General features: G+C 34.8%; 3 protein-coding genes across 9 annotated transcripts; 1 reads left to right on the forward strand and 2 right to left on the reverse strand.

The window, feature by feature from the left end:
- The first annotated feature begins 4,818 nt into the window (after positions 1-4,818).
- On the forward strand, positions 4,819-9,410 carry LOC112282584 (GTP 3',8-cyclase). 7 transcript variants are annotated; one of them, XM_073534281.2, is made up of 9 exons: positions 4,819-4,926; positions 5,255-5,357; positions 6,082-6,265; positions 6,449-6,999; positions 7,207-7,374; positions 7,610-7,801; positions 8,178-8,246; positions 8,420-8,526; positions 8,870-9,410. In XM_073534281.2, exons 2-8 carry the CDS (start codon positions 5,268-5,270, stop codon positions 8,501-8,503), a joined length of 1,338 nt encoding a protein of 445 aa, XP_073390382.1. In that variant the 5' UTR covers positions 4,819-4,926; positions 5,255-5,267; the 3' UTR covers positions 8,504-8,526; positions 8,870-9,410. The 7 variants fall into 7 exon arrangements, with proteins under 7 accessions (XP_073390382.1, XP_090106804.1, XP_073390383.1 ...); XM_090250678.1 differs by having other exon boundaries at positions 6,082-6,124; XM_073534282.2 differs by having other exon boundaries at positions 6,085-6,265.
- A 3,487-nt stretch (positions 9,411-12,897) lies between these two features.
- LOC112282163 (uncharacterized) lies at positions 12,898-14,841 on the reverse strand. Its single transcript, XM_024519480.3, has 2 exons — positions 14,084-14,841; positions 12,898-13,449 (listed from the first exon to the last, which is right to left on the reverse strand). Exons 1-2 carry the CDS (start codon positions 14,646-14,648, stop codon positions 13,361-13,363), a joined length of 654 nt encoding a protein of 217 aa, XP_024375248.1. The 5' UTR covers positions 14,649-14,841; the 3' UTR covers positions 12,898-13,360.
- Positions 14,842-15,474: 633 nt separating this feature from the next.
- LOC149989309 (uncharacterized) lies at positions 15,475-16,275 on the reverse strand. The gene is made up of 2 exons (XM_090250680.1): positions 15,918-16,275; positions 15,475-15,832 (listed from the first exon to the last, which is right to left on the reverse strand). Exons 1-2 carry the CDS (start codon positions 16,049-16,051, stop codon positions 15,649-15,651), a joined length of 318 nt encoding a protein of 105 aa, XP_090106806.1. The 5' UTR covers positions 16,052-16,275; the 3' UTR covers positions 15,475-15,648.
- Positions 16,276-16,776: the final 501 nt, after the last annotated feature.

A 16,776-nucleotide genomic window follows, 5' to 3' on the forward strand; every position in this document is an offset into this window, starting at 1 on the left:
AGATTGGAAGCAAAAAAAGAATTGATAAGAGTAAAGAAGGCTTGACCCTTGTCTCCATATATTTTATCTAACTAGGGGCTATGTGGCGACGTTCTATAGGACCTCCAATATGTGTTGACTTTGTAAGACACATGCTTTGACTTACAAGGCAAGTTTTTCTACATGTGGGCCACATTGTTAGCTTGGTCTTCAAGCTAACAACATGTCTGGCACATGGCCAACTTGTTGACCACGTTTCTAATCCAAAAAGTCAATTAAAGACACCTATGAAGTCAAAGCAGCGTCTAGGAAGTTTCTAGAAAGCTTCTATATTAAATATTATAGAATTAACTTACTTTTATCTACTTTTACTTACTTCTACCTATTTATATATATGTAATTACTGGATTACATGAGTATGTCCGTGACAGATAGATTGAAAGATCATAAGAATAATAAGAGATGTATAATGCTTTTTGAGTTTTGTCAATTATTTTCAAATCTTTATCAAAAACTTTGCTCAAGTTGGAATTCTACTAATACATTTGACTTGTAAAGATAAATTTGAGTAGAATTAAAAAGCCAAACCATCATTTTTTGCTTTAAATAAAAAATTTATTTCTATACTAATTTTCTATTTCTTTGATTTTTCTAAGGCATTATTTATAGAAATATATGCATCAAACTTTGCCTTGAGTATAGTATTGTTACAAATAGAAAAAAAATGTCAAATTCTATCTAGTAGCTTTTCATTCCAAGAAATTTTCAGTAGCCAAGATTAACCATGAGATCCATGACAAAGAACTTCTTATAATTGCAGATTCATTTCAAGAATGGCATCATTATCTAGAAGGTACTTCAAAACTAGTCACAACATATATATAGATCACAAGAACCTCAAGTATTTCCTATAGGCACGTATTATGAATTGTTGCCAAGTCTATTAGAGTATGTTTCTATTAAGATTACATATCGACTTAAAAAACAACAAGGTTTATTATATGTTCTTTCTAAATGCTCTTATCTTATATGAAAAGAAAAAAAAGTATCTTTTGTTCTACAAAGAACAATCTTCTTGAAGCTATAGCATTTTCATCTTTGAGTAATGAAATCAACATTGACTGTTGATTCGACCTTTATCAAACAAATTCAATCAAGTAGGTCCTTTGATTCTCTTATTTATGATATTAAGAATCTTTCTTCTAAGTTTCATGGTATTTCAAAGTTTGAGTTCAAGAACAACCTACTCGATTTTGAAGGACTCATATATATTCCAAAAGGAGAAGTATATTTACGTATTTTTCAAGCATGTCACAACTTTCTAGTAGTAGGACATTTTGGATACAACAAGACTTTAGATCTTATATCTAAAGATTTTTGGTGGTAGCAAATATAGAAGGCGGTAGAAAACTTTTTTTAGTCATGTGATGCTTGTTCAAGATTAAAAATTCCTTACTATTGATCCTGTGGACTTCTTCAATCGTTGCCTATATCCAAACAACCATGGTTTTGCTGACAAATTGAATTTAAAAGTTACAAAATTTAGATAAAATCTATTTTTATTTATAATTATCTTTTGCAAAATAAGTTCAACTTAAGGTAACTTGAAGAAATTATTTTTTTAGTATAATTATTTTTAATATTATTATTTATTATTTATATAAATTTTAATATATTTTTTTTGTCCATTTAATTAAATTTATTTTATCTTAAAGTTAAAAATGTTTTACTTTACAAATGACTACCTCTTCTAATAAATATTATATATTTAATTTTTCTATATTTTATTTCTTTTAAAATTATTTTATATGTATTTTATTATATAAAGTTAATTTTTTAAATTTTTAACCTTAATAGATGGAATTTTTATAAATTATGCAAGATTTTATAATTTAAGTGAGATTATCCAATTTTATAGTTTTTAGGTCATTTGGATAATAAAAGAGTATGTAAGCAATGAACATATTTTTTTTTACCAACTTTCAAGAATCGGATATTCTGATTGGTAATGAAATTGTCTTCTTCTTGTTAGTACATTTTGTAGATTTTAATATCCAAATCACCATTCTTGGATATTTAAATTTGTAGAATAATAGATTAACAAAGTTCAATGCTAATGTTTATGAGTTTTTTGCACTAAATGAATTGATTCACATAAGTGTATTCATTGCAACTTGGTAATATTAGCTTTTATATATAAAAAATGCAGCAATGATAAATGGATAGATAAAAATATAATTTGGTTGTCTTACTGAAATTTTGATCAATTTAACAATAATATGCTACATGCTAAAAATGTATCAAAAATGAAATCAACTTAGAGATGCAACATTCTTTGGATTATAAAGTGGTGGACTATTGAGCAGATATAAATTAGTGAGCTAAATTTAAATTTGTGCATTTAGAATTTAAAATTATTGTTTGTGCATTTAGGAGTACAAAGTAGTGTGCATTAATATTGAGCAATTATAAATTAAACATAAATGAGAAAATTTATTTAGTTTAAATTCTAAATGCACAAATAAATAATTTCTATTCTTGATGGAACTACATTCATCTATTTGTTGTAAGAAAAATTAATACCTAAATTATAAAATTACTTGTCTAATTTTTTACTTAAGATATATATATATATATATATATATATATATATATATATATATAATTTAAAATTTATAATGTTATAAATTTATAACATAGAAACATCTTTTGTTTTAGATAATATTATCAAGTAAGTATAAGTATGAACTAAGGAATATAGACTAAGGAAGTATATTTATCTATATAAATATATATAATTTTTTAATTAATATTTTAAAATATTTAAGTCTTTGCTTAAATGTCAAATTTTTTATTTTTTATTTTTTAATGGAAGTTAGAATTGTATTGTGTATACATTTGAAATATATTTCTATGTCATAGACATATATAATTATCTAAATAAAAGTATCAGGTAAAAAATAAATATATATAGATTTGATAATAAACATGATTGTAATTTATTGATAGATTGAAAATTTGGCCAACAAATTGGCCATGTGTTGCGCATGTTTGTGACTTGTGGTACAACTTGGCCATGTGGCACAGATGTAAGAAACTTATTTTTCAAGTTAGATATATATCTCACAATTTAGACACATATTGGAGATCCTATAGAATGTCACCATGTAGCTTCTAGTTAGATAGTATATAAGGAGGCAAGAGTAAAACCTTCTTTATTCTTGACAATACTTTTTTTTCTTTAGTTTTATTTCAAGAGCCTTTAATTTTCTTGCCTTTGGTAGTAGCCACTCTAGTTTAATATTGTACCATCTTTAAGTGATTATTTAATATTTTTTTAATAATACAAGAGTATAATGATATTTTGATTTTTTGTGATTCATACCCTTGATATTTTATCTTTATTTCAAATATATAAAAAATTATTTAATAATACACAATTTTTTAAAAGTGGTTTCAAATATATTATAAATTTCTATAAAAAATAAGCATATTTTAATTAAATATTATTGTATAAATTAACATAATTTCAACCTTTGAAACGATATGTCAAAAAAAAAAATTAATGAATAAATAGGTAAAAAATAATTTTTAATAATAAAAATTTAATTAAAATTAAAATAAAAGAAAAAAATCATATATACAAGATCAAATTTTATATATCAAAAGATTGAAATTAATGAAGACAACAAGTTTTTTGGAATGGTATATCGATCAAATATCTAACTTGAATTATAAACAATAAAATTGATACTCTAAATTAGAATTTACTTTAAGAAATGATATTCATTCCAAATTGATCTATGGTGTGATACAATTTGTCAAAAAGTATAAAATCACCTTTAATTCATATGCACTAAGAAAGATTCATGAACTACTACATTCATATTTTATTTTGTATATATAGATACAAATGCACTCCTTCTTACGTATCTTCTTAAAATCATGTTATTTTGTTTAAGTATGATTGGATGTCTAAGTTTAATTCATTTATCGTTTGTAGTAATATGTGAGTCATCAAATTGACTCACTTGTTATTTTAGGATAAAAATATACATTTAGAATGCTTTAAATTTGAACTATTTATGGTGTTTCTACGACAAAGTTTTTATTTTATTTTATTTTAATAGTGCCGAAAACATCAATTGGCCATGCCCTTAAAACCAAATTGAGTTATGGACGAGCCATGGAATTGGTCTAGATCTGAGAGAATATGAATCTATGGTCACCTTTGATTTTTTGTGGTGGCCTTCGTAAGAAAGCCAAGAGGTGGGACCAGTGAACATCTGTGATGTGGTGGGCCTGAAAAATTCTTTCCTCGGCCAAACCCTAATTTATACCCACTCTGGCCCTTGTGCACCTCATGAGCTGCCTCCTGATCATCGGGAACGACCGGGAACATTGGGAACCCCACCCACTACCCCCTTCCAGTGGCCAATGAGCCAGAAGCATAGTTCTTAGAAACCGACTGCCACGTGGAGACAAACTCGGGTACGTTATTAGCAATGACCCCAGACAGTCCATACACACAGTCCATATCAGCATTTCCCGGCTTCTTGGGGAGTTTCCCTACAGACAAGAATGGGAGTAGAATGGGAGCAGATTGGGAGATGGCGGGAATTGACGTGGCACATGGATGAAGAGTAAACTGGTGGGCGGTTGACAGTCAACGAATGAAGATTCTTCCTTCCGTCCATTTCTCGTGGTCTTATCACCGTCAATGGAGTACCCATCACCGTGTGTGGAAGCTGTTGCCTCTGCTGGGAGATTTTGCATCAGCATTGCAGATTGTACCTTAAATCAAAGGAGTCGGTCTTGTGGCGGAGCTAGAATCGTTTAGCCTCCCATTAAATTTCCACTGTAATGGAGCGTAGTTCTATTCTTCTGGTGTGGAGTTGACGCACTTGGTGACGCGGCGAATCGTGTGCGAGGCAGGAGTTTTTATTTGTAATAAGAGGGTTTGGGATACTCCCTGTTCATGTATTCGCAGCTGAGCTGGTTACGATTTATGTTCATCTCTCCCGATTCCTCCCTTCTATGTTCTGTTGCAGAATTTTGATTTCGAGCTTTGAAGGTGATTCTCGAAGGGGAGAAGAGAGAGAGAGAGAGAGAGAGAGAGAGAGAGAGAGCGAGCGAGAGAGAGAGCGAGCGAGAGAGAGAGAGAGAGGGATTCCTTGATTTCTGCTTGAGACGGTTGCACAGCACTTGGATAATCTGTTCGCAGATTTGGCGTTCTCTGCTTTTGAGAGGGCTGCGTTGCTCATGGTTGTGACAGTGCAGTAGCCATCATGAGATGGATGCGGTGGATTATTCCTTCTTTCTCACATGCCTTCCGATCGCGCACGAGCTCCACTGCGCCTCTCGTTTTCGGATCCCATGTATGTATGCTCTACTCTAGCTTCGTTGTTTCTCAACCTCGTGCCTGCTTCTTAAATTGCGGCAATTGTTTTGAAGAATTTTAGTGATAATGTCAAAGTCACGGTTGGAATATGCTAATGTGCTGGACTACAATTCCAATTTTGCATTTTTTGCAAGTAAAATGGTGTACCAGTGGAATTGCTAACCTGGCATCGCAATCGTAGTTCGAAGTTTACTTTGAATCTAGAGCCCTGATTGCCGGATGGAGGTTCACGGGATATTCTTAAGATCAGAGAGACTTTACCCAGGAATTGGTATCAAGTCTTGTTCGTGTATTCTTTTGGTGGTTTAGATTGTAGAGCTGTTCTTACAATCCCTGTAGTACACCTAGTCTTTGGTGCTCTGAATGCATCCTGTTACAGTGTCTTTTCCTTTAACTTTAGGATCAGAATGCGTCACGGATTTCGCACCTCAAATGTGCAAGCCATCACCGTCTAATACTATGATCTACATTCTCGAGCAGGACTGTAGCTTCGAAATTGACATATTTACATCAATTTACATTAACTGAGTTTCAATATACGGATTGATATCTCTGAGGAAGAAAAGTGATTTTCGTCATTTTGGAGCTAAGGCAAGACTTAAGATTTGAAGTGGGAAGAATATTTTCGACTTTCATTTTGAGCTTGTAATTCAGGAATTGAGATATTTGGTGTGTTTCTAACTTCGTCTTCTTATTATTAGCAGGTATATTCGGACACATCTGCAGTATTTTATGAGCAAAGGGGTAATTTACCTTACCATGCCTTAGCCCTTGAGAAAGAGCCGCAACTGTCAGAAGATGAGCGTCAAGATAATGCTGTAGATTTTCTCCTTGATGATAAGTTGCGCACAGAGTCGTTAAGGAAAAATCGCCGCTTCGAAGAGGGTATTCTGGCCCCATCTTCACCCGTTTTTGCCAGTTCTTTACTCATTTCTCTAGGATTTCACTTTGTTTTGCTTACCTTGATAGATAATATTTTGCATACCAGCAGTCTGAAGTTATGGCTGGGATTTGACTTGCTGCAGACTACTAAGTGGTGCTGACATTAATGTGTTGTTCTTTCTCCAGTTTCGGCTGTGAGGTCGTTGGCTGTTGAAGCAGAATCGTACGTTCGGAGGGGAAATGCTGAAGAAAGAGATCGAGTATCAGACATGCTGATTGATTCTCATGGAAGGAGACATAATTATCTGAGAATATCACTGACTGAGCGCTGCAATCTTCGTTGCAATTACTGCATGCCTGCGAAAGGTGTTGAGCTGACACCTAACTCTGAGCTTCTTTCTCAGAAAGAGATCGTCCGAATTGCTGGTACTTTTGTTGCTGGTGGAGTTGATAAGATTCGGCTTACAGGCGGGGAGCCAAGTATCAGGTCAGATATCGAGGAGATATGTGAGCAGTTGAGTAGTCTCCCAGGTCTCAAACACTTAGCTATGACTTCGAACGGCATCGTTTTGTCTCGTAAACTCCCCCGATTACAAGCGGCTGGGTTGAATCAGCTAAATATTAGTTTAGATACATTGGTGCCAGCAAAGTTTGAGCTCCTCACCAGACGGAAAGGTCATAATAAAGTCCTTCAGTCCATTGACACAGCATTGGGATTGGGATTGTCTCCGGTGAAGGTGAGACGCCTTTCTTATGTGAACTTTGTTATTTTGTGTGAAGATTTGGGGTCAGCTTTGGAAGCCTTTTTCCAAGGGAGTAGATTCTTCTTGAATATTACCGTCCCATGAGGATGAGAGAAGTTCAGTTCTTTTGTTATTATGTGTAATTGATTAATTATGTTACCTCTTATTTTCATGACCATGTCGTTTGTCATGTGTGCACAGGTAAATACAGTTGTAATGAGGGGTCTCAATGACGACGAGATCCTAGATTTTGTTGAGTTGACGCGGGATAAACCTATCAATGTTCGATTTATAGAATTCATGCCTTTTGATGGCAATGTCTGGAATTCGAAAAAGCTGGTTTCGTACATGGAGATGATGGATATGATTGTAAGCATTTAATACTTTTTCGGCATTTGGCTAGTATTTTTGGCTCATTCTGAATTAATTTCTACGAACTATCCAGTGCAGGTCAGATGTACTTTCATTATTCTTAGTTTTGCTGTAGTGGCTTACAGATAGACAAATGCAAATGATTTTGTTTCATCACGGATTGTGATTAAGTCTTGACACTACAGTCGGCATTGTTTGGATATTTGACACTGACTTGGAGACTATTTTGCAGAAGAAAAAATTTCCAAGTATACACAGACTGGAAGACCATCCTACCGACACAGCTAAAAATTTCCAGGTTGAGGGTTTCCAAGGCACAGTGTCGTTCATCACCTCGATGACCCAACATTTCTGTTCGGGTTGCAACCGGTTACGGCTTATGGCTGACGGCAACCTCAAAGTATGCCTTTTCGGTCCAGCAGAGGTGAGCCTTGAGCCTAGACCTACACTTACAGCTGTCAGTTTCATCGTTTTCATGAAATGTGCGAGCAGTTATTTTGAATAAGTGTAGGAAGTAACAATCACCACCCTGACATTGTATTCTATTAAGATTGTGAAATTGTTTCATTTATCAAATATCTTCTCTGAGATCATGCTCGCTGAATTATTTCTATTGCAGAAATATTCATCTCTGTTTAGAACCGCTTCGATGTCATGGCTGCAGTTTGCGGCATCATAGTACTACCCACTATTGTAGAATGCAAGGGTGTAGTTGAGTTGTTCATTTCGAGACCAAACTTTGATGGATTCGACCTGGATCATGTAAAGACTTAACATGTAATATATTGGTGTGTCTTCAGGTTAGTTTACGCGATGCCATTCGCAGTGGCATGCAGGAATTGGACTTGCAGCAGGTCATCAGTGATGCAGTAAGTGGATATGCCTTTTGTCCCGGTACAATTTGCGTAATTTTATTGCATTGTACTTTTGATGATATTTTGGAATTTAGCACAATTATTTCGTCAACACTACTGAAAAATTTGGGTCGAGACGTTGAGATGTTGAGACACCTGCATAACCAAGCAGATCTTTTGATTGGCAGGTGAAGCGAAAGAAGGCCGCACATGCTGGCATGTTTGAGTTAGCACGGACACAGAATAGGCCAATGGTTCACATTGGTGGGTGATACGGAAGTGCATCTACTCCAAGGTTAGAACCATCGATCCAGTCAGAGATTTATTGCAGATTGTAGTTTCTTTGTTTGGATTTCGTGTACGTCATAAATATTACAAACTTATGCACTCTGTTCCGTATTTTCGGAGTTTTAATGCTCGTACCTATTTTGTGGATAACCAGTGGGAAGGGGGTGAAGGAAACAGGTTTCTTTGTCCTCCAAAGATCAAATCTACTATTCAGGCAGCATAAGCTGCGGAAATTTGAACACGTTTGTTTCATTTTCTTGGTTGTCCACTTGAATTTTGGTGTGTCCTATGCGTATTGTATGTAAGAGTACAGTTTCCGGTAATTCTTATGTTTTGCTGGTGTGTTGCAGATTCTCGGCATCGTGCTGCCACTATGTACATTACTAGCAAGTTTGTTGCTCTCCTACTTAGGCATCCCTACTTTCTATTTTCAGCGGTTGAAAGTTGTTGGGTGAATTTGTGAAATACTGAGACCAACAATCAGTCCACATGGTGTCGAGCAGCATGTAACTTATTAGTTAGTGCGTTGTTTTGGTATAACTAAACTGGATTACTCAAAAAGTTTTAGTGTCCGTGCATGCTAGTTGTGTGCGGCCAGTTTTGTGGCCAGTTAATAGCTAAACTGGCATTGACTGAGTATGCACTTCGCAAAGAAAATTGTACCTGACCTCATTTGTAGAATCAGAAGGTTTTCTCGTACACTCAAGACTTTAGTTAGAGAAAAAGCCTGCAAGAGGCGTACCATCTACACTTGTGCCTCAAAACCACATTCACGTGATCACAAGTATTGTCATGAATATACTGCTAATTAGGCTAACAGCAGGGGTTAATACTTCTGATGTAGATTCCAGGAATGATCAAGCCAAATGAGTGTTATCACTTTCCACAGCACTTCGTTTTTATACCATCTCTTCTATAAAGATGGTGAACAAAAGCATGCTTATTGATATTTCACGATGATGGTTGTGAATCAATGCATTTGTTGATGATGTGTTGTTTCAACATAGTAAAGATGTCTTATATCATTGCTTGAAAGTTTATTTGTGCATGCCTTAATTTACTGAAAATACGTTTAAGATATCATGGTTCATTTTTGAATGTAAAATTAATATCAAAATGTTTCATACATTTATTAAGGTCAATTTTGTAAATCTGTGTGTATTGTTCAATAGTTGTAATTGGTGTGAAAAAAAAGTTATGACATTTATGGCTTTGATGGTGCTTTCATTTGTAAAACTTATTTTTCTAAGAATATCCTTAGAATTCTTTTTGTGCAAATTTGACTTCAATGTAAGTAAATCATCTAAGTAATTTAGTACATCTTAATTTGAACCAATGAACTCCAATGTAAAATATCCAGATGTTTTTATTGATCTTTGTATATGTTCACAAATTTTTAATTTTTTTAATGAGAGTTTATATAACAACTTAAGATTTTAAATTAAAAGTAGAAAACAAGGGTTTGAAGTTAGCATATTCTTCATTGCATATTAATTTTTGTTTTTACCTTATGTATAATTTCTAAAAGAACATTTTAATTGACCTTCAAACTTTTTAATTTGATTTTAATTTGATTTATTTGGTTTTTATTTTTTTGTTGATTATTATATTATTATCATTTTTTCTAAATACAAAATCAAGTATATTCAATGCTCTAGATTGATTAAAAAAGAAAAAAAAAACATGTTGGATACTTACAATTTCAAATAATAAGAAAGTCTATTTTATAAAACACATTTAGAGAATAAATTAATTTTGTTCAATAGAAGTCAATAACTTCATGGATTATTGGACCACATTGTAGAACTTTTAAGTACCTTCTAGTTATGTCTACTTTCTTCTCTAATATTTTCTTGATTATTTAAATCTACTTTTAATTTTTAAAAAGTAAATTATCATTAAATTATTCTAAACATAGTTTAGAATGTGTAGCTTGGTGAGCAATCCAATCCAACTACCTTGCCTTGGTGAGGTTAATCAAACAAAAATTGGGCTTTCTAATCTCTATTTAGAAATTTAACCTTTAATTGGGTGCTATTGGTGGAAATTGTCTATTATTATATTTTTATAAGTTTTATTTTATATATTAATAAAAATATAAACATAATTTTTTATGATTATGATTACTAAAATATTAATTAAATATTATTAAAAAAGATTTTTTTTTTTAATAATATTTTAATTTTAATGTAATGAATTAGAAATAGTTTTATATAACCAAATATAAATGATCACATATATTTATTAATAATTTTTAATAAATATTATTAATTTTGTATTATAATCAATCAATAGACATTGAAAAAATAATAACAAGAAATACAATATATGTGAAAGTAAACTAATGCTTGTTAATAAATTAAAATAATATTTTAAACTAAGTTTTAAATTTAAATAAAAATTAAACTATAGGTATAAACTTAAGCTAAAATATTTTCTTAAAAAAAAGATAAATTATATGATAAATTAATAAAAATAATAAATTATAGTAAATTATTAAAATTAAGAATTTTTTATTTTATTTTCATATATAATTAAATATATATAAAATAATTTCAAAAAATTAAAAATAAATCTGAAAATATTATATATTTTAAGATTTTTAATATTTTTATAATAATGAGTGGTAGGTTTAAATAAATTTTAAGTAATATAAAATGTATAACTATAAAAAAGAAAAAAATATAATAATAAATATATAAATATGTTGTAAAACAAAAAAATGTCATGTAAAATAATTAATAGATATTTTATAAAATGATCTTGCATAGTAATATATATATATATATATATATATATATATATATGTGTGTGTGTGTGTGTGTGTGTGTATCTATATATATATATATATATATATATATGTATATTCTAGTATTAAATTTAGAAATTAATATAAATCATACAAAATTTATAAAAAATATATTATAGAATATAAAAAATTAAATTAAAAATAAATAATTTTCGATATTTATGTTTTTAGATGTAATTTAGTAACAAATATTTATATTATTTATGTAAATAGAAATAAATAAAGTTAAATAGAAAAAAATTAAATAAATAACATCTTCTTTAAAATGTTTAATTTTTTTTATTGATTACATATTTAGACTTTTATAAATATACCATGTGGATATTGGAATTTTTTCTACAAATTTTATAATTTTAGAAAGTTGCATTAGTAGCACCCTACAACTTGATGCTAAAGCCACAAGTCTTGCAATTCCTAGTAAACTTCCACAAGACGTTTTTTGTAGCCAATACATATAAATGCAAGATTAAGACCATTCTCACTTTTTTTAATACCTTTCTTTTATTTTAGTTTTAATTCAAGGCTCTCTAAGTTCTCTGAAACTAAAAATAATTATTTTAGTTTATTATGTTTATTTTTTATTTCTTATTTGTCTACTTTCTCTCTTTTAGTCATAGAAGAGTGTATTGTCTTTTGAAAGTATTGTCCAATTTATGTCTTCAACAAATTTTATGTTTTTTATTATATATATATATATATATATATATATATATATACATAAAATATTTAATGAATGTATTTAAAGTATCCATCACAATTTGAAAAAATATATTTGGACATATGCAGTTAGTAGTATCGATAATTACTTTCAATAATATTACACAATTGTGTTATTACACCGCTTTTTACACCACAAGCTCTATTTCACGTAGACACCCCTTACGCCCTTCCTGTGACCAGTGGGCTTTCTCCGTTTTGCTTCATTTTAGTTTAGCAGAAAGATTTGCTATACGTGTAAATTCCCATATGATTGTGTGCCTCAGTGTCGGTGGAGTGTCGGTAGATGGGGCTGTCGACTGAGTCTGACATATCAAAGCTGTCTTTCTTTGTTCGCATAAATCTTCCGATGCACGAATTCTTACTAAGTTTGGAGTCTACTTCGTTGCAGACACACGCTGCTCCCCGTTGAGTCATCTAATGTAGTGCTATTCGTCAAGCTCGATGTATTTTTCTGTGACCATGACTCGATCATTCTGTTTGTATCACAGAGATCATTCGGTTATGGCATAGTTTCGATTGCCCGGAGCTAATTAGAACGGACTCGTTACGCCATTTCAGTTCGGTGTGTAAGTTTTGATCAGGGACGTAGGTTTCTACATCTTTTGAAGATCGAAGTAAGATCGTTTAGAAGCATTGTCGGCGTTCGTTACATTGTAGAATGATAAAGATTTATGTGGTAAACTACGCAGATAACTTACTGATCTTTAAGAAGCAGCTGGTTGCTAAACATTCGCGCGAGAGAAAAATCTGCCGTTTGCCGTAGGCTATAGGATGCCGAGCCCATTTTGCCAGAGCTGTTGCCTCTGAGAATACGTACAAGGATACTGGTACAAGCATTTTGCCCGAGACTAGCAATATCTGCACGACTTTATTATTCCGTCATCTCTTCCTGGTGACCCAGCATCACCGTAGCAGAAAGATTCAAAGTGAAACACTCTAGAAGCTCAGAATTCCAAATTCTTAATTACATGCAGTTTATGTGTCCTCTTATCGGTACCCTGATAATAACAGAGTCGTGAAAAGTATGCTCTAATACATTGTTTGAACACGCTAGCCTCGGATAGAAGAATCTAAGGACAAGTTTTACAGTGCATATATGTCCCGATCGGAGGTGATCCTTGCGCAACTGAAGTACTAGATACGCTCTAGAGAACATTATGAGAGCTGTCGGTAAACTCAGCTTGCGTGACTCTTCTTGGGAGTTGGTTCAGCTCTAGTTAAACCACACCCAAGCTTAGAAGTCGACTGCTCTTCATGACCTACCTAGATAGTATTGCAGGCCCAATTGCAAAATCCGAACCAAAGTGGTATCTTAGAGCTCCTGATGACCCTTTGACAGTTTCGCTTTCAATGCATTCAGGGCATTCGCTGCTCCGCACTCGGGGTATTTCTGTGTTAAAACTGCACATACAAACAAGGATGATGCGTAGCTGTTAATAGTGCAAACAAGCCCATGTATTAAATTTTCGTCTACGAGAATCCCTCGTGCACCATTCAGATCCGATAAGGCTTATGACTTGAGTTGAAACAAGGATCTTCAAATGTCAGCTAACGTTAAGCTAATTGATCATAAATAATTTAATCAATAAATTATAACTTCAACCAACTTTGAGACCCTACCTCAACAAAAGTTAGCAATGCTAAATCTACATTACGGGGTGCACCATGTGCAAATTGTGTCTGATGGATCTTGTCTCGTTTTCATCAAAATATCCTCGCGAAACAATCTTTGACGATCTCAGATTCTACCCCTTCGAAATTGAGTATGATGTTTTGTAGCTCACAGCAATCAATATCGATTACATATTCACATCATCGTGGCTGATATGGAGTCCCATACTACCATTCTGATCTCGAAATGGGAGCACAAACATACGAGCCGTAACGCAGACCCTCGCATAACGATTCAAATCTCAAAGGTGACCCTGAGATGTATGAGAAGAATCATATGATATTTTATATGGATAAAGCAGTAAAGGATGAAACTATTCGATAAGGCTGAGAAAAAAGATGGCGTGCAGGCTCAGGTACGTACCTGAGTAGAGAAGGCACAGAGCCACGAGGACGATGATGGCTGCAACGAAGGTAATAAAGCGCCTTGGATCATGGCGCACCTTCTTCCCTGTTTCCAACGTTGCAGTGCCGCTGGCCTTGATCGTACTTGCGCCCTTCTGCACGTAGAGATGGTTCACAACACTCTGATGGGCCTGGCCGGCTCTTTGACGCAGCAAATTCACAACAGGGTGGTTGGCGACAGTCTCTGCATGCTTCATTACGGAGGGATGAACTTTATCAAGCAGCTGGTTCCATTTCTCTGACGGCGACGCCGGTGTGGTGTCAACAGCAGCAGCATATTCATGCGACTCAGACGCCAAATAACTGGGGGGGATTGGAGTTGATTCCTCAATTTTTTTGCTTTCTGCTTCGTCATCGATGCTAGAACTGCTGCCGTCGTCTGCTGAAGGTTGAACTTCAGTATCCTGAGTCTCAGCAGGTGGGGGCGTATCAGCTGGTTCGAACCCCATCGGTTGTTCAAACGATTGTGAGACCTGCTCCACAGCGAGAGGCGCATCACTTGGTTCTTCAACCACATCAGCCATCTTACTTGCCTGCTGTCACTTTGCAACAGCAATCGTACTTCAGATGGAAAACTTTTCGTAGGCAGAGTTGCTCAACTTCTGACTAATCCGCTTCACTGTGAAATTTCAAGACAGGCCAAGGTGATTGCAACGGACATATCGTTCTGCGCTATTACAGTTACGATGTCTAGTGCCTGCCTACACAACAATTGTTAAGGATATTGTCCATGAACTCGGATATTTCCGGTCAGTATATAGAATGGGAGTACTGCAATCTTGAAGTTGAAGCTTAAGATTCAAGTGGTAAGCGCTTTGAAGAGTACCACAATGAATGTCGTGGCAGGGTGCGAAAGGTCGAGGAACATGGAGGCTGCTGCCGATGGGAAAACCTGCACCAAGTGGCCACAAAGACCGGGACTCTAAACTGTTGCGTCACCTTGGTGCAAGCGCCCTCTTAATATTCTGAAATTGTACAGTACGTGCTGTTTCACGAACCTTCCAGTTACTCGCAGCCGGATTATAATGTATAGCGTAATACTCATGATCTGCACTTGCGCCCACGTTCATTTTCATTAGAGATTAGATTGTTCTTGTGAGTTTGGAATTCAGACGTTGATTCTAGTAGCAGTAAAATATCTTCAAAAATCAATAAGTGAGACGGAATTCAGGAGATAGCCTGTGTAGTCAAAGTTCTTCTAGATGACGAAGCTGAGCCTTGCGTCGATGCACGTAGGTACTCCTCGCCATGAGCTTTTTAGGTACCCTAGGCGCTTTGGGACCCGGTCAAGAGGATCACAATTTCCAGCTCGAAGTGCGTAGCTCTCATTTTCGCAACAATTCCCGATCGTAGAAAATGTGATGTTTTTTTCCCAGGGTAAATGGACACATACGCGCAAATTTCAGAGTCGAAGAAAGTTCTAATTTCTACTGGATACTCAATAGATACATCTTTACTTCAAGATAACTAAATTATACGCAAAGCTCTACATATTTCAGTATGTTACACAGAATTGCAACAGTTTCAATTGCTTTTTGAGGCGGTAATAGCTCCCACAAACGGGCCACTTCTGCTTGACTTCCTCCCCCCCGCTCTCCTCCGTCCTCCCCAAGTTTGACTTGCCACCCTGACGAGTGTTTTTAGCCGGGAGGAAAGTGCATCAAAACTGCATCTTCGGCCCCACATTACAGGCTCTGGACAATCAGGTCTACAACAGATTGCAATTCTGTTAGAGACAGACTTGTCAGGAACTTTGTGGACGCTAACCTCATTTAGCTAGTTGAGCAGTGCACCTCACTCTCGCTGTAATCAGTTTGAAACTTTCCCATTTCGGCCACATTGATCGAATTTCGCGAAAGATAATCCGCTGCACAGAGTTCTGAGAAACTGATACGCATGTCGCAGGGACACCTTTGGACGCGTACATGCTGCTTGACAAACACCGACGAGATCCAATGCTCCCATCGGAGCTTGAGCGGGACGCCTGGGAAGCTTCACCTTGAAACCAGCATTAATAATTTCGGAACCCGGCGACCAGGTCTCACGTAATCTCGTGGTTCAGAGCATGATGGTTCTTCGCTACAGCGAAAGCACCGTCCGGCGAGACTAGGCTCTGCTGTGTGGACCTCCCACGCTCCATCCCACCGATCAGATCCAAGTATTGCAAGCAAAGAAAAGACGGTAGCTGGCTGGCTGATCTGGGTCCGGACTCCTTGTCCTCCGAGATCGAATCGTCCGTATCAAGCAAGACCGACCACATCACCTTTCAGTGTCGATGACGAGCACCATACGGTCTTATCTCACCAGATTCACACTCTCTGGGCCGATCGACAGCTTCTCACTCTGTGATCGAACACTAGCTCCCTGTGAACGCCACAGGTCAGAAGAATCCACACAGATTCTGATACCCATCTGTGGATTCAGTAGCCATCAACATATTGACATCTCTCGTCATGGATGACATATCATCCACGTAGTCATCCATAGAGAATAAAACTCTCTTGATTGGTTTAGAAATTGGCATACCATGATTACATTAGCACCCTTGCACTAGTTGGAAAGACATCTCTTCCATGTTGTAATGTTACTTCAATATTATTATCAATACATGCATCAACATATGGCTGATTGTAACATGGTATTAGAACGTCT

This window comes from Physcomitrium patens, chromosome 5, assembly GCF_059467195.1.
Source record: "Physcomitrium patens ecotype Gransden chromosome 5, ASM5946719v1, whole genome shotgun sequence".
NCBI classification, from domain to species: Eukaryota; Viridiplantae; Streptophyta; class Bryopsida; order Funariales; family Funariaceae; genus Physcomitrium; species Physcomitrium patens.